The sequence below is a fragment of the Elephantulus edwardii genome, unplaced genomic scaffold (assembly GCF_000299155.1).
Source record: "Elephantulus edwardii isolate Elephantulus edwardi_28Jun2011 unplaced genomic scaffold, EleEdw1.0 scaffold00121, whole genome shotgun sequence".
In the NCBI taxonomy this organism is placed as follows: Eukaryota; Metazoa; Chordata; class Mammalia; order Macroscelidea; family Macroscelididae; genus Elephantulus; species Elephantulus edwardii.
The window spans coordinates 4,876,697-4,901,736 of NW_006399871.1; the positions used below are offsets into that span (position 1 = coordinate 4,876,697).

Below are 25,040 nucleotides of genomic sequence, written 5' to 3' on the forward strand. Positions count from 1 at the left end.
AGGGGCTAAAGAAATGATGAGAAATAAAGCAGTGTGGCAAATCTACATACGCTGGGCCTGCTTGCTTGTACCTCAACTGTGTGCACAGAGGCCAGCAGAAGCTGAGTCTAGCTGGGCCTCTAACATCTTCCCTGGTGGTTGAAGGCAGTCACGTGCCCACAGCAAGGCTAACGAAGAGCTTGGCCTTGGCCTTGGGCCCCACATTTCTCTATTAGCCGCCCACCAGTACCAATTCTGCCTCTCTCACTCATAGACCACAATGATCTATTTTCGCTTAAAGTCTCTATGACAGAAGTAACAAAGGTTCCTCAACCTAGTATGAGACGAAGGTAGACCTGCTCAAAGTCCCAAAGTCAGAAAAAGAGTTGAAGTAGAATGATTTAATTCTAAGTTTTGCATTAAAACCTGATAATAAGCAGATTTTCTTCAGTATACATTACCTCTGGCTGAGCGGAAAGTTCTCTCAGGAGATGACCATTCCACACAAACCTCTGATCTGCCTAAGGGAGAATTTTTTAAATTAATAAAACAGAACAGAAAAAAATACAGCACTCAATGTCTCCACCTGGTGGCCAGAAGCAGGTGGCTTCTCTGCAGGCTCCTTCCCACACTCCTATCTGTCCATTATCTCAGTCCCAGGCCAACCAGAAACCTGGGTGGGGGGCTTCCAGGGGCTTTCTTCATCTTACATGGAGTCAATCCTCAGGTCCTAACTACCATTCAAAAATCTACCTCCTCTGCCACAATCCTGCAACACTTGGCTCCAGTCTAATCAACAGTGCCTTCCCTTGCCCGGCTTGGTCATCCCTCGCCACTCCTCCAGTCAGGCAGTTCTGGACCCTGTCCTGTCTCCTACGTGCTCTGAATTCTTCATTGGTTTTCTGGCCCCTCTGGACCAAATCTCTGCATGACCGAACGAGCCTTCGGCTCTGGCAGCTCTAACTTAACTCTATTCTCACTTCTGGTCACTTGGACTTTCAAACTATAAATACTTTCAATCCAACCTCTAAAAATCCAGTAATTAAGTGTTCCCATTCCCTCTATAAAGTGACCAACACCCCCAGGTCACAAGTGACATCATAGGAAGTGGTTCTTGCATGTCGGCCACCACAGGTAAGTGGTCCTTCCTTGCACCCAGGTATGCGCTCCCGTCACTCTGGGTGTCACGCCGTTTGTCATCATGACATAATTTCACTAAGTATGTCAGACATCAATGCAAGATGACCGCAAGAGAACTGCTATTTCTATAAAAGTGAGCGCTTTGAAATAACTTGGTAAAAGGCAAGCTGCTAATAAAAAACCTGCTGTTGAACTGGAAGTAAAAATGTTAAGGATAAAAGAAAGGAGAAACAGTAAAGATCTATAGGATTCTATTCAAAGATTTTTTTGTTTAATTAAGTTTTAAAGTGTTTTTTTAAAAAAGAGCCAAACTGGAAAGTGGATCAGATATAAAGGAAAATAGAATCAAAGAAACAAAACAAAGGAAAAATGGCTTTGATGGTACATAAAAATACTTGACAGCTAAATAGAAAATGTTTAAATGTTTACCATACGAATGTTCCATTAACCACTTTTGTGATTCCCTATTTTAAATTTGACTTCTCTAAGAGGACACATCCAATGGTGTCTCTAACAGGGTGGCCCACTCCTGCCAGGTGACAGGACACAACACCCCTGTCAGTCTCTACCAGAACCCGCCCTCACTCCTGACCAATAAGCGCTGCTCAAATGGACAGTCTTAGCGGACAGTCCCTTTCTGTGTGGAGTCAACCCCGACTCTCCCAGGGGGAGTGGGATCACTGTTCTTCAGGATCCTGCCAAACTCTGGTGCACACCTCTGTTTAACCGGTCACCCCTTATTTTGTGACTGCCTGGACGCCTGCCTCCCCAGAGGACCACAGGATCCCACAGGAGAGAGGCTGTGTCTTTTCCATTGGCGTTCCTCTCCTTAGGACAGTGCATGGCACACAGCAGGTCACGGAGACATCTGCTGAAACAAGTGTGGAGGACAGCAGCTGCTCTCTTGTAGTTAGTTGTTCTAGTTGTTGTTAAGTGACGTCAAGTCGCAGGCAACTCATAGCGACCCTATGAAGGAGAGTCCTCCCACGCTTGGGTGTCTTTCATCCTCTCTCCAGGTTCATAGGGTTTCCAGAGGCAAGCTATTAGGGAAGTGGACACCACTCCTCCTCCCAAGCTTGTTTTCTTCGGGGAGCTCTACCCCACTCTCCTTGCAGGCACTTTTAAATTTCTTAGCCCAAGTCATCACTAATCTTACATGGGCTTTTAACTGGAATATAACATCTTACCCAAAAGAGCCAGTCAACTGAAACACTGACTCAGGGTGAACTCACATTCATGTCAGGCCTAGTTCTAAAGACACAGCTAATAAAGAAATAAACCATAAACAAAAGGATGGTTTTTCCAGGATCGACAATAAGGAAGAAAATCCTCAATATGTAAAAGAATGTCTACTTGAATTTCACTCAAGAGTATGTGTCTATTAAACAGTACTCCAGAAACAGGACTGTAGAAAGAGTACTCTAAAAACAGTACTCTGAACATAGCAGTTAAAAAAACAAGAAAAGAAAAAAAAAAGAAGGAATAAGAAAGAAACAAGCAAAGAAAGTTGCAAATTCTATAATTATCATATGTTGGAAATAAACTCATGTAGCAAAGCAGTAAACTTTTATTTCTGAGAGATACTAGAATCTCAGTAACTAAACTTACAGAGGCTGTTGGAGATAAGTTCACTCAGGTCAACTTTTCTATAGGTTTTGGGAATCTTTTCTACCAGAAGGCATCAGGAGGAAAGGAGCAAGTAAAAAACTGCACTGTATTTCCTAGCTTCATAATTTTGATATATTATAGGAACTCTCATGTGTATTAATTAACTACTCAACAAATTTTCTTCAGCACCCATTATGAGCCTAGGACTATTCTTGACACTTGAAATATAGCAGAAAATAAAATAGCCTTTTAAAAAAGGGGGATATTTTTGGAAAATGCTTGTTATTCCTGGCAGCATCTGGTCCCCACTGGACCCTCATCATTTCCTTCACCTGCTCCCCCCACTGACCAAACTGTGCAGCTCTGCAACTGCATCCTGGCCCAGCCTCACCCTTCTGCCCCCAACCCTCACCTCCTTGTACCCCCAATACGTTTTTCCCAATAAAAGAAAAAAAAGAAGAAGAATGATAAAGTAACAGCAAAAAAAAGGGGGGGGGATATTTTTCAAGTACTATAGTCAATAAATTCTGATTTTTTTGTTATAAAATCACCAAGATGTTGGTTTTATAAGCCTAATTAATGCTGCTAATAGAGCTGTCACATATACTATAGCACAGTGGGAGCTAAGAAATAACAAACGAAGTCAAGGAGTCAAGGGTGTGTTGAATAGTTGACACTTGAAAGTTACTGGTTGACAGCTCAGTAGTATGTACCTTAAAAAAACCATATAAACTCTGAACAGTATTAGACTGAATTTCTAAACGTCTGCATTAGCAGGTCTCAATCCCGGCTGTATAACAGACACAGATTCTGGAGCCCTTAATCTGGGACTGTGATATTTGTAATATATTTAAAACACAGTATGCTTTCAAAGTGCCAAAGAGGATCCTGACATAGTGGGGCTGAGAAGAATTAATATACATTTTTATGGATGAAACAGAGACACATGTCTTAGACAAACAAGCCAAAAAACCAAATAAAAAAACCGAAAACCAAAAAAAAGCAAACTTACCCTTTCTGAAAGACTCATTTCTTGGAATTCTGGGCTCGTGTTGGACAGTCGTTGCAAAGTGTGAGTCAAATCATATGTTGTCGAAAAATAAAATCCATCTACATTCAAGACATGGTTTATCATTGCTAGGAAAGTTTTATTATCTTGCAACTGTGAACAAAGAGAGGGCAGGGAATCAGTAGATGGTCACTTGAGAAGGGATCTGTCAGTGTGAGAACAGAACTGAAATGGACCAGTTTGGCTCCATTAACATCACCGGCACAAGTCCAGGGCAGGGGAGGGGGCAGGAACTACCTTTTCCCCAGGACCCGGAACACGTCCTGACACAGGGACAATGCTCAGTAAATGCTGCAGGGTTCACTATTTTAACTGATTAGAAAGGACCACCCACAATTTGTACTCTAAAAGGCAGAATAACTGCTTTATCCTTTGCGCATTCAATGTCATGAGATGCTCTGAGTCCCCTCAACGTGGAGTTATTCACTGGTAACACTTCCTATAAGACACCTTCATCCTTTCTCTTGACACCATTGTGCTCGCTGATGTTGGTGCATCACCTTCACCAAGACCAGACCTGTGGCTGCAGGTTTACAGCCTGTCCACCAGCCACCCTGTCAGCGAGTCTCACATTCAGCTGTTTCTTCTAAACTTCTTTTTTACATCAGATTTTCACTTCCAGCATTACTACTCTTTATTTCCTGCTGTGCTTTCATCTTTGGCAAACTGACTCCTTGCTTAATATACTGCAGGAGCTGAAATGTGAACTGAGTTGCTGGGGGAATGGTGATTAAAAACAGTGCATGTAACAACCCCGCAAGAGGAAAACTAAATATATGTATGGAAATACACACCCATATTCACCTACAGTAAAAATGAAGAATTCATTTTTCTAAGGAAAGAAGGAATGAAACATGATGAGTGCAACTTCAATTACGTCTGACACTTTCTTTTTTTAAAAAGGTCATAAAGGAAGTTAAATTTGGGTCCTGAATACATAAACATTTTCTATTTGTACCTTTCTCATCATATTAAGTTTCATAATTTAAGAACTGAGACAAGAGTCCAGAAGGAGAGCTGCATGGACTAGGAAGGGAGGGCTGTATAATAACGAAGGGTTTTTTTTTTTTACTTTTCTAAGTGAAAAACCAACTGGGGGGATAGAGAGGTGGGAAGGGAGGAAAATGTGCAACAATGAATGAATGAAAATCCACAGTCTCTATAAACTTTGATAAAAATTTAAAAAAAAAAAGAATTGAGGCAAACTTCTAAAAACTCAAGAGCAATAAAATACACAAAAGGTTTGGTTTTATTCTTAAAAGAAATTACTTCAGGGTTAGAAACCAGAAGTAAAAGCCTACGTGTGTGGCCACATCATAGATCACAGTCGATTAATGAGTAATTAATTACGTTGCCTGACTGACACATTACATATTCTTTCCTTTCACCCAGCTTATCTATTAGTTTTTATTCCTCTCTCTCTTCCTTCCCACCCCGAGTAACCATCCCAAATGAATTCTGTGTGCAAACCTTCTCTTAGCCCTTTATGATAGTGGTCTTATCCCATCATCACTCCTTTGTGACTAACTTTGTTTGCTCAGCCAAATCCCCTCTGGGTGTAGTGTTTCCTCCAGTTCTCTCTTTTAAGATATTCCCCATTTCTTTATTCCACTGACTTTTCTGTGTGGAGTTAATTTTGTTTATGGCTTTTATTATCCTTTCCTTCACCGCTAGTGTTTTTTGTTTTTGTTTTTTTCTTTTATTATTTTTTTGTGTGTGTACCATTAAATCAGATCTGACTGGTACAGGAGGAGATTGCCCCTCCTTCTCCAGCACAGCATCTGGTGGATTTGAACCATGCACCTCTGGGTTCGCAGTGCAGCTTCTTGCCACTAGGCCACGAGAGCTCCCTTGTTTTGGTGTTTTCTAAGCCTTTATGATCTTCCTCTTTTTTGATTTTGATGAGAAAGTTTGCTAAGTTTCTTAGAGGCTCCCCTGGAAGGTACGATTTTATTCCCAGGTCTAAAATAGTTCACTTTCTCTTAAAATCTTGACTTCCTTTCCATTTAAGTTCTGTAACTCCATTTCTTATTTCCTCTTTTTTCCTTGTAGTTGTCATGAGATTGATACCTTTTGTTTCCTGTCTGCAGTCTTGTGTGTTTATTATATTTGTGTATAATAAATGTGTATTCCTACATCGGGAGCAGTTTCTGAGTGACAGTGTCGTGTTCACCCAACATTCTTCACCTCTGCTTTCCCTGCCCTGTATCTCATTGGGTTGTGCAATTAGTAACTGCTTCCGGTTCTTACCTGAATATCAGTTAAGTGCAGCATTGTCTTCTTATAAGAAAGGATATCAAAATCTGTAGCTTTCCAGATTACATGATTGAAAAATTCACCTATTTTTGCCTTTTTGGTAATGACAATAAGATAGTTACCTGTGAAAAGTTGAACACATGTAAGTATAAAATAATGACAACTTGAAAGCCAAAGGTAGTGGTTTTTATTATCCAAACTTTAAAAGCTAAATGAATGAGATTATTGTGCGCAACACAAAGGCCCACATTTTGGGTTTGTTTGGGGTTTTTTGTTGGGTTGTTTGGTTGGTTTTTTTTTTGCAGCCTTGTATTTATGAATTGTTGTTGTGTACTGTCAAGTCAGAACCGACTCATAGCTGACCCTCCAGTGAACTTCCAGAGGCTGTAAAGTGCACAGGGGGAGATTGCCCATCTTTCTCCAATGGAGCAGCTGGTGGATTTGAATCGCTTGCCTTCCGGCTGACAGCACAGCTCCTTACCATTAGGCCACCAGAGAAAAGACCGAATGGTTGAAACTTTCTTTCAGAAAATAAAAGCAAAAACTGTTGGTACACAAAGCAGCCAGCAGATGAAAAACAGAGACAGAAAACACTTTTCTCTCCTGGCCCCATGGCATACAACAGGCCTTTGCTAATAACGCATTATCAGCATATACCTGAAGTATCAGTGGTCTGCCGGGCAATGTCCCATCCACACTATTCCTACGTCCTTCTGGTCATGCTAAGTAAACAGTAAGGAAACGTGCAGAGAAGTTAAATGGTCTCTGCAGTAATACAAGTAGCGGGGAGTCAAGCAACCACTACAGCATCACACACAATACACCAACCTTCACCCAAACTTTATCCTACTCACTTCCTTCTCCCCTCAAATAAAACATGGTAACCTCTTCTATTAACCAAAATCTTAAGCTCAGCCAAAAATACTCTCTGCTGCACGCTCCCTGGCAGCAACCTTGTGTACTTTTCTCTCCTAAAATGAATACAGTCCACAGTAATAATTTACTACTTATACGCCTCTCGCTAGACTGTGAACTACAGGGTAGAAAGGGCATAGACTTTCCACAAGCCTGTATCTCCCACAGGGTCTAGCCTAACCTCCAGAAGTCCTGTGTAGAGCACGATGTGAAGTATGCCTCCGTCCTGTGCTCTAACACTGTCGACTGAGTCACTTTCCTTGTCTGTCTTGGTTTCTTTTGTCTTACCTGCCACCAGATGGATTGTGCCCAATATACCAAATATTGGTCGTGTGACAGCTGAAGGAGGAACATCTTTCTTGGCTTTAAAAACAAAAACAGGAAGGAAAATCACATTTTAAAAAGCTCCAAGTAAAACAGAAATTTACTTTTATTTCAATAGTCAGATCAATTAAACCAATCTGCATGATCTGTCCTTGTTATTACGTACTGTCGAACCGGAAGTGACTCACAGCTGACTCTCCGTCAGGTTTTCAGAGGCAGTAAAGTGCACGGGAGGAGAATGCTCATCCCTCTCTTGTGGAGCAGCTGGTGGATTCAAACTGCCTACCTTTGGGTTGGCAGCACAACTCCTTACCACTAAGCCACCACGAAGAACTGGTGACTTGCCCTAGGAAAACAATATCCCTTCCTTATGTTAGACTTCCATTTCGGTTCTTGTTGTTGTTATGTACTATTGAGTCAAAACTGACCCTCCAGCGGGTTTTCAGAGGCTGTTAATCATCTGGGAGGAGACTGCCCATTCTTCTCCTGTGGAGCAGCTGGTGGGTTTGAACCCTGTGCCTTCAAGATTGCAGCACAGCTTTCTGTCACTAGGTCACCAGAGCTCCTTAAGTAGCGTGTAATGGCAATAAAACCAATTTCTAAGAATAAATATTAGTTTTTCATGGGAAAAAAAATTCCTCTCTGCAGCCATAGTGTGTACTCCTAACAGTGAAAAGAAAGTGGCTGAGAAGCTGTCAGGGAGCCTTCCTCCTCACTGGCTGCTGGTTAAAGTATGTCAGGCATGTGTCCTTATCTTTACATCCAAATAATTCTTGGCCTTTAGCTTCTCAGTCCACTCAGAGGAGGCCGCAGTCTCTAGCTATGAGTCAAATGTCACTGAAAAGTCAAAAGTAATACAGTCTGGGCTGAATCAATATGGCACAAAATAGCAGTGTGAATTAAAAGTCCAGGAGCTGCTCTGTTTCTCTGGAGAAAAAAGTTACCAGGCAACAGACCTGTGGGAAATGTCAAATTACCAAACTAAAACAGAGCTCTAATCTCATGTGGTCAAATACAAATATATATATGGTACTTATCAGAATAACCAGGTAACCAAGAAAGAATAATCAGGTAGCCAGGAAAATTTAAAGCCATAATCATTCTTATTCTTTCCAATCTCATGCAATAGACTTTCCTATTTTACCTTTTCCACTCAAAGGATAATAAATGAATCATATTTAATGACCACTCTGTGGTGACTCAAAATTGCACTTAAGAAAAAAATAAATACAGAACTCTACAGAGAACTGGATTTTTTCAATATATAAAACATGAATTTATGAATGTAATAAAACAATGATGCACTAATTTGCCGCCAAATCTATTTCACTTAAATCTATTCAGAAATCAGTGTTCCACATAATTGGAAAAAAACAATTGTTTTTCAAGTCCCAGACAAGCAAACCCAAAATACAATTAGATTGGTAGATAAAGCTTAGGGATATCATGTGCCCAAAATTGTTAAAATTTTTAGTGAGTGAAGGATATTGATTTTTTTATTTCACCTTCCTCACTGTTGAAAGACCACAGAGTTGACTACACCCTATACCTTAAAGTTGGTAAGTTAGTGGACATCAGCAAGATTAATTCTGTCAGAGTACAGGTAAGGGAACAAATAAACAATGAAGTCTAGAATGACTACAGAGATTGGAAAACATCACCTAACATTGTCAAGATCATTTCTCTCCTTTTTATAGAAAGGAAATAGATTGAAATGAACATATAAACATTAAGTGACATGGCAAGAATGACAATCTCTTAAGAACACACGAGGAACTACATATGCCAACATGTGGGTCATTGCCTTTCATGGTTGACACTGACCACCGGGCAGTGACGTACCTAGGAGGGTCATCTCTGTGGACACGCGGTCGATGGTGAGCACTTCATCTGCTCCATCATCACAAGCTTCCACATAAAATTTTTCAGATGTGGTGTGCCTACGGGGAAATTTTAAACCAAAATGAAACAAGGGCAATGGAGCGTAACAAGAGTGTTTATGTTGAACATCATTTTCTTAGCTTCCGGAGAGAGGATGTCAGAGTTTGCTGCCCTTGTGAATCCACGGCAGCTCCTTTCATTCTCTAATTTGCTGGAAATCCGCTGATTTGATGTACATGAGAAAATCATCAATGATGTCATTTCCTTACTCAACATGGCATGGAAAACAGTGTCTTACATTGAAGCAGCTGGAGACCTGAACAATTAGGCTTGTGCTGTCTGACCCTAGACAAGCTACTCATCCTTCCTGTTCCTCCCTTTCTTTTCCAAAATTAAGGATAACACCTGACCCTCACCGAATAACCTCACAGAATCATCGTGAGGATTAAACAAACTGATCTTTTACAAGCATTTAAAACAACACACAATAACGACACTGTTGGTATTAGCTAACAAGACTAAGAAATCTTTAATAAAACATTTCCAGGAAATTGTTTAAAATAAATCAGTGTGGATGTTTCTAAAGAAATGTCAGCAAAACAACTATGAAATGTCATCTCATCCCAGTAAGAATAAGCAAAATTCAACAGAGCAGCAAACAAATGCTGGTGAGGTTATGGAGAAACTGGAACCCTTATTCACTGTTGGTGGGAGTGTCAGCTGGTGCAACCACTATGAAGGCTGTAAGGCACTTTCTCAAAAAGTTGCAAATAGAAATACCATTTGACTCAGTAATTCCACTACTGGGAATAAACCCTAAAGAAATCAGAACTGCCATCCAAGTAGATATATGCACACCCATGTTTATTGCTGCTTTGTTCACAATAACAAAAGAGTTGGAAACAACCCAAATGCCCATCAACAAATGAATGGATAGAAAAGCTGTGGTATATTCATACAATGGAATATAATGCAGTACTGAAAAAAAACATGGAACTCATGAAATATTACACAAAATGGGTGACTCTGGAGGATATTATGCTGAGTGAAGTATCTCAGTCACAAAAAGACAAATACTGCATAATACACTGTTATAAAACAGGACTGATATGCGGGTTGGGGAGAAACTAAGAAAAGAGGGGATAAATAATGTACATGGCATTGAAACAGATGAGGGAGATAACTATATAAAAGGAATATATATTGAGTAGTATTGGCATGACAAGAGTCCAGAATAAGAGCTGCATAATAAAGTGATCTAGGGGTGGTGGTGAATAACAATGAAAGAAAACTTTTTTCCCAAAGAAAAAAAGCTAATGGGAGGCGGGGGGCAGTGGGAGCAGGGAAGAAAATGTGCAACAATGAATGAACAGAAATTCAAGTTCTTTATAAGCTTTCATTAAAATCTCAACTAAAAACAACAACAAAGAAACCTGTGCAGAACAAGGTTGGAACAGAACGAGAAGATAGTGTATGCTTTAAAATTAGAAAAGGTATGTGTCAGGATGGTATCCTATCATAATACCTCTCAAATCTGTATGCCAAACAAATAAGCAAAGAAGCTGGACTATATGAAGAAGAATGTGGCATCAAGATTGGAGGAAGACACGTCAACAACCTGTGATATGCAGATGACACAACCTTGAATCATCTGGAAAGTGAAGATGTTTAAATCAGGGCTTGCTGATAAAGATCAAAAGATACAGCATTCCATATGGATTACATCTCAACATACAGAAAATAAGAATCCTAATAACTGGACCAGTGAACAATGGTAAATTGAGAAAAGATTATGGTTATCAATTATTTCTTTTTACCTGGACTCACAACACCCTTCGAAGCAGCAGTCAAGGATACAAAAGATGTAATGTACCGGGCAAATGTGCTGTCAAGGACCTCTTTAAAATGCTAAAGAAAGAGTGAGCAGTCCCTTTTTGTTTCAGGATGTCACCTTAAAGACTAAGGTGTGCCTGACCCAAGCTTCGGTGTTTTCCACTGTTCAATACACGTGTGAAAGACGGACGAGACTGAAGAATTGATACCTTTGAATCATGGTGTTGCCAAAAAAATACTAAATAAAATATGGAGTGACATAGAATAAAGTCATTTGTCTTGGGAAAAGCACAGCCAAGCTACTTCTTAGACGCAAGGATGGTGAGACTTTGTCCTGTACACTCCGGGTATGTTATCAAGAAGGGCCAGTCCTTGGAAAAGGACATCATGCCTGGAAAAGTAGAGAGTGAGCAAAGGAGAGGAAGATCCTGAACAAAGCCTGACACCATGACTACAGCAATGGGCGTAAGCAGAGAGGTTGTGCGGACAGTGAAGGAAAGGGTGAGGTCTCAATCTGTCGTGCACAGTCTCCGAGATGGTGCCAGCTTGACAGCACCTAACAAAACAGCAATTATCCAGACATACTTTAAGTCCACTTGTGATTCAACTGTGACTAATTTCTTAATTACGAGGCTCGTCTGCTCAATGGGGGTGCTAGGCTTAGTGAATGAAAATCAATTTTCACTAATTCAAGCAAAATGCAATCAAGCCAAATGAGCTACAAACCGTCTCCAGTAAAACCCTCAACAGTTAATTCCCTTTTACTGCTTAATAATATTCATTTCATTGTATGGATGTAGCAATTTGTTTATCTGTGCGCTTGCTGATGAACATTTGGATCACTTCCAGTTCCAGGCTACCAGGAAGAAACGTTCTTGGGGATTCTTGTACAAGTCTTGAGGACAAGCACAAGCCTTCAATTCCATTCGGTGAGCTGGGTGAGCCTCAGAGTGGGCTACGGGTGTGTATGACAGGTGTATAACTAACTTGAGCAGACTGGGGTAAAAGAAGGACTTACAAAGGGGCCAAGGTAGGTAGTTTTAGGGATGATGGATTATTCATCATCACACTGGTGGTGATAATGTCAAAATATATCAAGTTGGGCATTTTAAACTTGTGCAATTTATGGTATATCAACATGAATGAAATTGTGCAAAAAAAAAAAGGAGGAAGCTGTAAAACAAGAACTCCCTCCTCATTATAGAGTGTGACTCCAAGAAAAAGCCAGTGGTTATCAGACAGTTACCACGTACAAGGATAGTGAGACTTCCTCTCACACTTCGGGCTAGTTAGCAAAAGTACCAGTCCCTGGCCAAAGACGTCGTGCTTGAGGAAGCAGAAGTCATCAAAAAAAAAAAAAAAAAAAAAGGAGACCTTCAAAAAAGATAGATTGACTCAGTGGCTTCAAGATGAGCGTGCGCCTGGTACAGGGTTAGGCAGTTCCCTTCTGCTGTACACGGGTTGCTATGTGCTGAAGCCAACTGGATGGCACGGAACAACAACGGTGAGCAGGAGGTCCGTGATGACGGAAAATTCAGTAACAACATCACCCCACAATTTTTAAGTAAGATCAGACCTGGAAGATAACCAATATCATTGCAAATTCTTTTGGAAAAAGTGCTGTCTCTAAAGCAGACAATAAGCCTCCCCCCCCAACCCAGGACTGGGCGGCTCAACCTTCAGCCGTTGGGTAGGAATCTCTACATCAGATGCTAAGCTTTCCACTGGGCCCCCCCAATCTTCGGCATGCTGAGCAAGTGTCTGTGCAGAATGGAAGGCCCACCGCATCCTCGGGGCTTAAGTAGACTCCGGAATTCAAAGAGCCACATGGAATGCTTTCACACTGTGCTGGCAATATCACTGAACACTCTGTCTCACCCCAATGTCCTCAAAACCCCCATGAATTCTTTCTGTCATGTTCAAAGCAACAGTAAAGAATCTTAAGACATTTAGTCTCCATTATCTGGTTTCTAAAAGAACAATCACAGTACTGATACAACAACCCATTACCAGCATCGCTCCAGTGTCCAGTGAACCAACAAGGGTTTGTTCTGTTCCCAGTAATGCCGAAACAACCACCCAGAATCCCAGCCGTCAATAAATAAGCTCTCTCATTTACACAGAAAATGAAAGCCCAACTCTCCACAAACTGATTACAGCCTGTGACCAAAACAACTACTTCAGCAAATGGTAATAACACTGCATCGAGCGCTGGGGAAAATCTGCGAGATTTGCAGCAAGGGAAGAAAAATGCACATATACTGTCCTTGTGTACCATCTAGTTGGAACCAACCCATAGCTGACCCTCCACAGGGTTTTCAGAGTCAGTAAATTGCACAGGACGAGAATGCCCATCTTTTTCCTGTTGAGCATCTGGTAGATTCGAACTGTGTGCCTTCAGAATGGCAGTGCAACTCCTTACCACTAGGCTACCAGAGCTCCATTATACACACATACGCACACATAACGATAAAGGACTTCTAATCCTGACTTCGCTATTTAATGACTATGTAACACGGGTGGAGTCAGAAGGATCTACCTGTGTCGGGCCTGATAGAGCCATTATTGGTACAAAGAACCTAGACTCCAGAGCTTATACCCTAATGGGAGAGAAAACCCATATACAAGGAAGGAATTCAAGGATTCCACACAGTGGTAAACAATATGAAGAAAATAAAAGGGGAGAGGGCAATTGATCTGTTTGAAGATGAATTTAAATAATGTTGTTGTTTGTTGTTATTGTGTGCTGTCGAGTCGCTTAAGACTCATAGCGACCCTATGTACAACAGCCCTAAACTGCGCTGTCCTGTGCCAATCGCACTGTCTCGGACACACCCATTCCAATTACCCCAGTCACTGAATCGATCCACCTCATAGAGAGCCTTCCCCTCCTGCGCTGTCCCTCCACCCTACCAAGCATGATGTCCCTCTCCAAGGACCAGTCCCTTCCTTACAACATGTCCAAAGTATGTTAGATGGAGCCTCAGAATCCTTGCCTCCAAGGAGCCACCCGGTTTAACCCTTTCCAGGACAAATCTGTTTGTTTTCCTAGCAGTCCATGGTACTCTCAGTACTCTTCTCCAGCACCACAGCTCAAAGACATCAATTTTCCTTCTATCCTCCCTGGTCATTGTCCAACTCCCTGCTGCATAACAAGTGGTTGCAAAGACTACGGCCTATATCAGATGCACCTTAGTCTCCAGCGAGAGACCATTGCTCTTCAGTACTCTGGAGAGGTCCCTAACAGCAGACTTTCCCATGGCAATGTGTCTCTTAATTTCCTGGCTACTGGTGCCAAGAGTGTTGACTGTGGAGCCAAGCAAACTAAAGCTGTGAACAATCTCAATCTCTTCACCATCCAACCTGATGCTGCCAATTGGTCCAGTGGTGAGAATTTTTGTCTTCTTGACATTCAGCCTCAATCCATATTGGAACATATTATTGGCTATATTTAAAAAAATGTAAAAACTAGACATTGCTCTGGGCTGTACGCAGGGACTCTGACATAGCCCATGCATGTCAGAGTGATGCTGTATTCACACAGTTCTCAACAGCTGAGCATCCAGAGGTACCTCTAGATGGGTCTAAACCCCCAATCTTTCAATTAGCAGCTGTCACAGAAGGACTTATGTCCTGCTAAAATACATGTTGTTACTGATTGCTCTGGAGTCGAGCACGACTCACGGCGACTCTATGAACAAAAGGCCTGAAGCCTTTCTATAACTATTGTCACTTATTAAAATTCAGTTTCCAGAGGCATGCTGTATGAAATGATAACAAAATGTGGAAGCAATGTAATGATTCTCCAAGATAAAAAAAAAAAAGCACCAGATTGAAGGGCGATGGACTGAAACATCCATTAACCAAATGTTAATAAAACATGGAAGCAATGTATTGATACCCCATGATCATAAAAATAGGATTGGGGGAAGAGATGGAATGAAACATCCCTTAGCCTTGTAACAGTCTTAAACAGATGTTAGGGGAATTTCTCTAGGGTGTGGCCTGCAATACCTCACTAGAGATAAAAAGAAGGAGAAAACTGAGTCACAGGGAGTGCAGGAGGGGACTTTGGTACCATCAAGGAAGAATTACTTTATTTTTGGACCCAGGCTCCTCTGCAAGGGAATTCCTTGTCACTGGGGAAGGTCACAACACCTGCTGATCTCCAGGGGATGCCAGCCTACAGGCGCTGAAGGAAGCTTTCCTCTAGCCTGAAGAGAGCGCCTTCCCCTCCATCCGGCACCTGAATGTGGACTCCAAACCTCCTAAACTGTATTTGTAATTGTAATCACCATCCACTTGCGATACCTTTGATACACAGCATCAGATAACTGAAAGAGTGGTCAAGCGCACCAGCCCTTAACACATGCAGGGACCCCACTGTGTTTTCATTCAGTCATGTCCTCAATGGTATTAAGCAGACAACAGCACAATATATGCATTAGGGTCTGATCTGTTGAATCCATTTCCCAGGATCAGACACCCACCTCAGTGTGGACAAGCAAGCCCTCCTCAGGTTTCTCTCTCACTCACACACACACACACACACACAGAGAGAGAGAGAAAATATTTATTGAAAGGGAGAGAAAAGAGTTCATTAAGAAGGGGGGGAAGTTTATGTAAGCACAGTACACTGCCCAGGAAGCCAACTGAGTCTTCTTGTGAGTGTCAGAAACTCGATGGTCTAGGTTCTTTGGAGCCATCAAGTCAGAACCAACCAACAGCTGACCCTCCAGTGGACTTTCAGAGGCAGTAAATCACATGGGAGGAGACGGCCCATCTTTCTTCCACAGAACAGCTGGTGGATTTGAACCACAGGTCTTTGGGTTGGCAGTGCAGCTCCTTACCTGTCACCAGAGCTCCCTAGTGGTCTAGGGGAAAAGGCTAATTATTTGCAGGGTTCTTCTTGCTGGTTTGATTCCTTCTGCTGTGGCTGCTTCTGGTTGGTAGAGGGAAACAGTTCTCCCACATATATGGTGAACATCTCACACTATGTTATTTTCCAGAAAGAATACACAGCTGGCAAAGGAATGGTACGGCCTGTGTTACAGCAACACCGCAGGGACCCTCGCTGTCTCGAACAGAACCAACGGAGGCTGTGTTTCGTCAACTTTTTAATCACAAACCTGAAAAAATGAGGAGCTGGTTTGGGGGCCATAATCTTGGGGGCATCAAGATCAACTGGCATAACACAGTCCACAAAGACAATTTTCTTGTCACAAAGACAGTATCTTTTCTTGCTATGTGCCATTTAATCAGAACCCACCCATATCTGAGCTCCCAGGGAATCTGCAGAGGCTGTAAATCACACAGGAGGAGACTTTCTCCCTTGAAGTCGCTGGTGGATTCAAACCCTTGGATTAATCAGAACCCACCCATATCTGAGCTCCCAGGGAATCTGCAGAGGCTGTAAATCACACGGGAGGAGATCTTTCTCCCTTGAAGTCGCTGGTGGATTCAAACCCTTGGATTAGGAAACTCTGGTAGCCTAGTGGTAAGAGGTAGTACAGTAATCTCAAAGGCAAGCAGTTCAAATCTACGAGCTGGGTAATTTCCTCCCATGAGTTTTTTGGGCTTTTTAAAAAAAATTTTATTATTTTTGTGTGTGTACCATCAAATCAGATCTGGCTGGCACAGGAGGAGATTGTCCCTCCTTCTCCAGCAGAGCATCTGGTGGATTTGAACCATGTACCTCAGGGATTGCAGTGCAGCTTCTTGCCACTAGGCTCCTCTCATGAGATTTACTGCCTCTGAAAACCCACCAGAGGGTCAGCTATGGGTGAGTTCTGACTCTAAGGTACAATACAACACAACAGTCACCTTTGACTCATCGGGACCCTATCAACAACAGCTCTGAACCCTGTCCTGTCCTGTGCCGTCCTCACTGTCTCTGACACACTTGAACACATTGCTGAAGTCACCGTAACAATCCATCTAGTCGAAGGTCTTCCCCTCTTTTGCTGACCCCTCACCTTTCCAGGCACGATGTCCCTCTTCAGGGAACAGCCTCTCCTAACAACATGTCCAAAGAATGAGAGACAAAGCTTTGTTGTCTTTGTCGCCAACAAGCATGATTGTACTTTTTCCAAGGCATATCTGTTTGTTCTTTTAGCAGTTCATGGGACATTCAGTACTCTTCTCCAACATCACGGCTCAAAGGCATCAAGTCTTTTTTCTGTCATCCTTATTCACTGTCCAGTTCTCAGATGCAAAGCAAGTGAACTGAAAAGATCATAGCTTGAATCAGACACATCTTGGTCTTCTAACTGATATCACAGCTCCTCAAGAATTTGGGGAAAGGTCCCTGACTGCAGACTTTCCCAGCGCAAAACATCTCCTGATTTCCTGACTGCTGGTACCAAGAGCACTGACTGTGGATCCAATTAAGTTGAACTTGTTGACAGTATCAATTTTTTTTTTTTGCCTCTATCATGATGCTGCCTATCAATCTTATGGTGAGAAATTTTTCTTCTCTTGACATCGAAATGTAATCAATGTTGAAGACTATAGTCCTTGATCTTCTGCAGCAAATGCTTCAAGTCCTCCCCACTTTCAGCTAGCAAAACTGTATCATCTGCATAAAGCAGAAAGCTGATTGAGTCTTCCTCTGATCCTGATGCCACATTCTTCTTCACAGAGTCAAGCTTCTTGAATAGTTTGCTCAGCATACAGACTGAACAGGTGTGGAAAGAGGCTACAAGCCTGACATGCACCTTTCTTGATTTTAAGCGTAATGGTAAGGAATCAAACTGTCAATGCAAAAGTACATGGTTCGAATCCACCAGCTGCTCCACAAGAGAAAGATGGGCCGTCTCCTCTCAGGTACTTTACTGCCTCTGAAAACCAATGGCGGGAGAGCAATGAGTCAGTTCCGACTCGGTGGTACACTACAACAACTGGACCAGGAAGCAACATCATACTAAACAAGAGAAAAGGATAAAACTGTGAAAGATTTCACTTTACTTGATCAGTGTCCACAGAAGTGGCAGTCATTAATAAATCAAATTATACAGTACTTAAGTCAATCTGTTGGAAAAGCCCTCTCTGAAGTGTTATAAAATAAACTATCCCTGTAAGGACTTAGATTCTGCTGATACAAGCTGGTATTCTCCACATCCAAGCACATTATTGAATTATGAGGCAGGTGAAGAATACTGGCCATTCCAGGGTCGGCCAGAAGGACGAACAAGTCCTGGGAGAAGTACCTTCCGAATGGCCCTTAGACTCGAGGATGGAGGTATTTGGTCTTAGGTAACTTAGTACATGTGATCTGGAGTCTGAAAAAGTGTATCATGCTGGGTAGAGAGTCAGCAAAAAAGAAGACCAGAGAGCTCTGGTGGCGTAGTGACAAGTGCAATCCCAGAGGAGAGAGGTTCGAATCCACCAGATGCTCTGCTGGAGAAGGAGGGGCAATCTCCTCCTGTACCAGTCAGATCTGATTTGACGGTATACACATAAAGTGATAAAATAAAATTTAAAAAGAAGAAGACCCTCAACAAGATGAGGTGACACCGTGGCTTCAAGAACAGCCTCAAACATAGTAACGTGTAGAGTATGACACAGACGACAGGGTTTCATCCTGTCCGACACAACAAAACCGACTTCAGGGCATCTAACAACAGAAATTTCAAAAGTGGTGTCACGAGGACTTGAACAGTGGCTGCAGCTGTTCAATGCTCCTAGGGACAGCAATAAATACTAACGTGCCCCTCTGACCATGACAAACAGCCGGCTGCCACTCCAACCCGCAGGCTTCTACAACACCCTACAAGAGCTACCTACTAGTCTCCTTTCCCCCCAACATTGGTTAATTGACCTAAACATGTATCTAAAACCAGTCTGGTTTTATGTGTTAAACTTTGTTCTGTAAGCTTCATGTTCTCATGGCTTCATTTCAAAAGCTGGTGAAATAAAACTTCAACTCCAGCACTTAACTCTCAGAAACACTAATACAGAACACTAGAGCAAACAGCAGTGGTGCAATTCTTGCTAGTGTCTAATTTTGTCGCTGTTTGTTTTCAAAGCCCCACCAAACATGCCCCATAGCCAAGGGCTCTGTTTACTCCAGTCTTGTTTATATTTCCTCCATACTGAGCAGCAACTCAATCGATTTTCTCACAGCATGCAACATATTTAGTCAGCAAACACCTACATAAGCTAAACTATTTTTATACAGGCCTTAACTAATGTTTTCTTTGGCTCTGTGACAAAGGAAGCAGATTTTTTTTTTTTAAATTGTTTCCTGTTTTCCTAAGGAAAGAACTTGACAGTTCAGAACTTTTCAACTTGATTTGAGGTTATATTGTAACAAACATAAGAGGTAAAAGAGGAAGCAGTGGGTTCTCTGATTAGAAAGTCTACAAAGTATCACCAAAACCACTTACTGCCTTAAGTTTTTATAAAGTATCAAAAGTCAGAATGGCTACTCTGAGTTCTTAATGTAATACAAACACATGGAAACTGAGTGACTCCATGGAAACCAAAGACAAATTCAAGGGTAATCAAAACTTGCTCAGTATCAACAACTCTCTTATCAAGGAAAATATCCTCTTTTGCAAAAAGAACAGTCCTCAGTTTCTGTGATCCTTCCCTCTTATTCTCATAAAGCATGATTATGTTGCTTATTTTTTAAAAAACATAGAGTGAAAAATGCTGTCATTATAGAAAATTATTTGATCATTAACTATGCAGCTAAAACATAAGTAATGAGAATGATTGTAGGAAACACAATGTGAATAAAGAACAGTGTGAAACAATGTATATAAACTTTGTAAACAAACCAATATAAAATAAACATAAAATTTAAAAAGTTATTCTATTTACTAAAAGTCTTTTCTAGAAACCATTTGTTGATGTGATCAGAGACAACAAGTGTTAACTCTTTCAATGAATGAGAACACTACTAAGTTACTTTCAAGAAAAGTGAAATAAAAAAAAAAGAAAAGAAAAGTGAATTCAAGATTGACCCAAAAGTTCTGGTTGCTGTTATGATGATCCATATACCCATTAACAAGTGAATGAATTTTAAAAAGCCCTAATATATATACATATATATATTAAATAAGCAACTCATAAAATATTATACAACATGGGTGACCCGGGAGGATGTTCTGCTGAGTGAAATATCTCAGTCACAAAAGGACAAATAATGCATAACACCACTGTTATAAAACCGGACTGACATGGGAGTTGGGAGGAAACTAAGAAAAGAGGGGATAATGTACACTGAATTGGAACAGATAAAGAACTGTTTAAAAGGAATATATGATTAGATATTATTTGTATGACAACAGTCCAGAATAAGCAGTGAAAAGCAAAGTGGACTGGAGAAGGGGTCGGGGGAGGGAGGAAATTATGCAAAAATGAATGAATTTTTTTAAGTTAACTGGTGGAAGGGAAATGTGTAAGAATGAATGAATGAATGAAAGAAAATCCAACTTTTGTGTAAACTTTTGCTAAAATCACAATTTAAAAAAAGATGGCCTAAATATTCTGGAGCATAGTAAAGCAATACAATACTAAATAATAATTGCTTCCTATTTGAACTATTTTTGCTTGATTGACTACGTTGCTTTTAAAGATTACAGCCTAATATGGGGTAAAAGAGGAAAAATAAATCACAGAGGATACTAAACGTTCAATTAAACAAATGGAATTCTGAGTATTATATTTCATTTAAATGCATTTAAACTTTTAAGATTTGATAGCTCTTAAGAATTTTGTATTGCTCTTGTTAATTTTTAAGTAGAGCATTATACTTAATATCAAATAAATATCAAACATTACAATTTTATTTTCTTTCAGTGGCATTACGATTTCCTACTATCTGAAAACATCTCCCGCCACACACACACACACACACAACAACCATACCATATTTCAGGTTACAGTTGACCTCTTCAAACTCCTACCAAATCAGATGGAAATTAACTCAGCTTAAAAAATATTATCTGCATAGGGACATGGTTAACAGTCATGTCATAAAATTGCAACAAAATCACATTTCCTCAAAAATTTTATATCGAGAATTAAACCAAGATTTCAATGATCAAGTTTAATATCTCTTTGGTTGAAAACATCCTATTGTCATTCACTCAGTTCCTACTTACAGTGACCCTCTATGAGGTATTTAAGACATTACAGCTTTGTGGGAGGAGACTGCTGGTGGATTCAAACCACTGACCTCTCTCTCAATCAGCAGTACAGCATGTTAAGGCACTACATCAATAAACTTTCTTGGGCTGAAAACACACAGACACAAAACTGGATGTGAGAGCAGAAAGGGTCCCCTGATCCCATTACAGCCACATCTAGAGGTGTTCCTACCACTCCCCCCCACTCCGCCCCCATCCTTCCCTTGGGTCCCTAGAATCTCCTTCACACCAAGCTCCTTCTTGGGGGTACTTCCTACAGCCCTCAAGTTCATCACAGTCTACACAGGGGTCTAAGAAGCCAATACACCTCAATTCCATCCACCTTCTCCAAATCCCAAGATTCTACCCACTTTGGGCCAGGGAGCTTCCTCTTCCCTGTACCTCCCAGGACCTCTTCTCTCCAGAACAAGTCCAAAGAGCATCTGATCCAAAACTCCAAACCACAGAACAGTCTTACCTTTCTGAGTCCCCAACCCCCAACAAACGCTCTCCTAGCACCCTCCAACCCTCCTACAGCTGTGTCCTCTTTATGGACATAGACCTACCAAACAGCAGGTTAAATGTGCCTGGGAATCATCCCAGGGTTTATTTGAAGACTGTCACATTAGCAAGTCTAATATGGGGCTCTGGACTTTGCATGTAAAACAAGCGCATTAACACAGCCTAGAACTGTGCCCTGAAACCACAGGCTGGATAAGATCTCTGTGTTATCCACACTGAAATTCACAAGGAAGTCTTACTTTCCTATATCCTTTCCTCCCCACAAAATGCTTTGTGAAATCTGGACGTTCACTGTACAAATCGACCACATATGCCTTCGCTACAACACAGCCTACTTACATCTGCTCTGAAGGTTGTTGCATCACATCTGGCTCCACTGATGTCCTAGCTATAAATTTTATTTTCTTTTTTACAAAGAAAGGTAACTTCCTAATGGATGAACTAGTACAACTTCAGAAGCAAGCCACAGCATGATCCAGTACCCAGACAATTCCGGCTTTCCACCTAAGTTTCAGCTGACCTCTCAAAATAAAATAAAAGAGAAAAACGTTTTCAATCTTTTCTAGTACACTATTTCTGTCCTGTTGCGCAACTTCAAATTTATCATCTTCTGATATCCATGCTTAGATAAACGACTTTGAAAGCAAAAAAGGGATTGTCAGAACGGCCTCAAAGTGTGAAAGGTATGAATTTTAAATGCTGAACAAATCAATATTCTGTTTTCTACATTCAAAACCCATCTGCGGATGTCAGCTATTTAAGTGATTCATCTGTATACCTGCCAGGTCAGAGGACAGAGAGGGCAATGTGATAGAAGAAGGTCAGTGGCAGAGTGCAGCATCATGGCAAAGGCTGGACTCCAGGCCGGCCATGCTCCACGTCCAGCTCTGTCATGACTCGGCTGAGTGACCTGATGGTGGTGAATGGCAATGGCTTGACTGTCGCCAACAGTGTAAAGTGTACATCAACTTATGGCCTCACAGAAATGCTGGGAAATGATGAATACACCTGAAGCAGTGTACACCACTGTCACTTCATAAGAACACAGCCGGAATTACCCCAGAATCTTTTCTTTTTTGAGGTGCTGGCAGGTATTCTACACTGGAAAGTTCTTCACACAGGGATTCACCAAAGAGGTGGCTTACTTATGCCAAGTGTTGAGGGAGACTAGAGAAGAAATCAATGTTAGGAGATCTCGAACGTTCTACTCACCATGCATGTGCTTGGAGAAACAAACTATACGGAATGATTTCCTCAAATCTACAAGATACAGTGCTTTTAAAAAAACCCCTACAGACTGAGTATTCCAGTTCTCAGTCCTTTTTTCCATGACAAGGGGAATATATTGTAAATCAATCCCAAGAGACAGAATGTGTAGATTATATGGACATTTGATGTCTGTTGTTGTTGTTGTTGTTAAGTGCCGTCGAGTCGCAGGCGACTCATAGCAATCCTATGAAGGAAAGTCCTCAAGGCTTGTGTCTTTCATCCTCTCTCCAGGTTCATAGGGTTTCCGGAGGCACGCTATTATGGAAGTGGATGCCACTCCTCCTTCCAAGCTTGTTTTAACTGTGGAGCGCCACCAAACACTGTCCACCAAGGGTAACCATTATCGCATTTGACACATCAGCATCACCATGGTCAGCCTCACAGCAACCATGAGTTACTTCTGTATGGCAAGTGGACAGACCAAAGCTATACGACCTAGAAGAATGTTTGAACAAAAACTTGGGCCCTGTGGTATCTTACCATTATCCAGCACGCCCAAATGCTGGCAAACTCTGGGCCAGACACCCCCAGTTCATCTGGCAAGTCCACTCTGCCAACCACCACTTGAGGCAAAAAGAACGCCACAAGTGCCCGGATCCCTCCATATCTGCGGTTCCTCAAGAAGCCAGAGGCCGTGTCTAGTCATTTTTAATTAATGACATTCTAGCTTTCAAAAAAGACTATCATAGGAGCTCAGAAAAAGATAAAACATGGACAGAAAAAAGGCTTTCTCAGAGGATCTGAGTATCTCTGTACAGCAAAGATTTTCACATACACTCTCCTCCAATCCTTACAATAATCCTGTGAAATAGTAACACCCCCAGTTAACAAAGGAAAGACGGTCAGAGGTTAATTAATATGTTCAAGGTCACACAATAAATAGCAAGATCAAAATTTGAATCCAAGTCTGTCCAGACTTGAAAAATGTGAGGTCTCCTGACCCCACCATGGTTACAACCTAGAGAAGGGCCTCCCTCCTTCGCCGCCATCCATTCAGAACTGACTCAGAGCTGATCCTCCAGCGGGTTTTCTGAGGCTGTAAATCTCCTGGGAGGCCTCTGTCTTTATCCTGAGCAGCTACTGGTGGATTTGAACTAAAAGAGACAGACGTGGCACCTTTGGGTTAACAGCACAACTCCCTACAAGATACACTACGAGAGCTCCCTGGACTCTGAGTTGTGTATTGTTGAGTCAGAACCAACCCACAGCTGACCCTCCAGAGGGTTTTCAGATGAGCATTTGAATTAACTGTTCATCTTTCTCCAGTACAGCAGCTGGTGGGTTTGAACCATGTACCTTTATGTTGGCAGCCATGATTCCTTACCATTAAGCTGCCAGAAGGATCAAAATAAGGTCAACCTTGAAGCTAGACGAGGGTGAGGGTGAGAAAATTCTTGCTGAAGGAAAGGTGGGCACGGGGAATGGGGCTGTTAAGGGAAATAAAGCCGGGGGTTAGATGAGTCAGAACAGACTTGACGGTAACCAGTAACCACCAGAATACAGACAGCTAAGAAATGTAAGCTCATCTTACAGGACAGTGTGATGAGATCAGAGATTATAACCATGAAGTAAGAGGATGAAATGAGGACATTAGAGAAGTGAACCTCCTAGCACTTCTTCCAAGATAAGTGTATTTGTTCCTTTTGCAGCTCATGGGTTATTCAATATTCTTTGCAGACACCACACTTCAAAGGCATCAATTCTTGTTTGCTTCTCCTTATTCACTGCTCAACCTTTACACACATTTGAAGCAACTGAAAATACTATGGCTTTGGTCAGGCACACCTTAGTCCTTAAAGTTACATCCTTGCTCACTGGCATTTAAAGACATCCTCGACAGCAGATGTACCCAACGCATCTTTTTTAAAAAACATTTTTTTTTATTATTTTTTGTGCATGTACCATCAAATCAGATCTGACTGGTACAGGAGGGGATTGTCCCTCCTTCTCCAGCAGAGCATCTGGTGGATTTGAACCAGGCACCTCTGGGAGCCCAACACATCTTTAGGCATGTTTTTAACACAGTTATGATTTTGTCCTACTAATTATTATGAGTCAGAAACCACATTTACCTTCAGATGCACCTCAAAAGAATACTTCTCTCATAG

At 41.5% G+C, this 25,040-nt stretch overlaps 1 protein-coding gene across 1 annotated transcript in view; it reads right to left on the bottom strand.

Moving 5' to 3' along the window:
* The window catches only part of SACM1L (SAC1 suppressor of actin mutations 1-like (yeast)), a 49,092-nt gene that overhangs the window by 21,953 nt on the left and 2,099 nt on the right, over positions 1-25,040 (bottom strand). The window contains exons 2-6 of the mRNA XM_006892968.1: positions 9,134-9,231; positions 7,256-7,330; positions 6,047-6,174; positions 3,740-3,889; positions 441-500 (exon numbers count right to left, since the gene is read on the bottom strand). Coding sequence (XP_006893030.1) covers positions 441-500; positions 3,740-3,889; positions 6,047-6,174; positions 7,256-7,330; positions 9,134-9,231 — 511 coding nt within the window. The remainder of the gene's footprint in view (positions 1-440; positions 501-3,739; positions 3,890-6,046; positions 6,175-7,255; positions 7,331-9,133; positions 9,232-25,040) is intronic.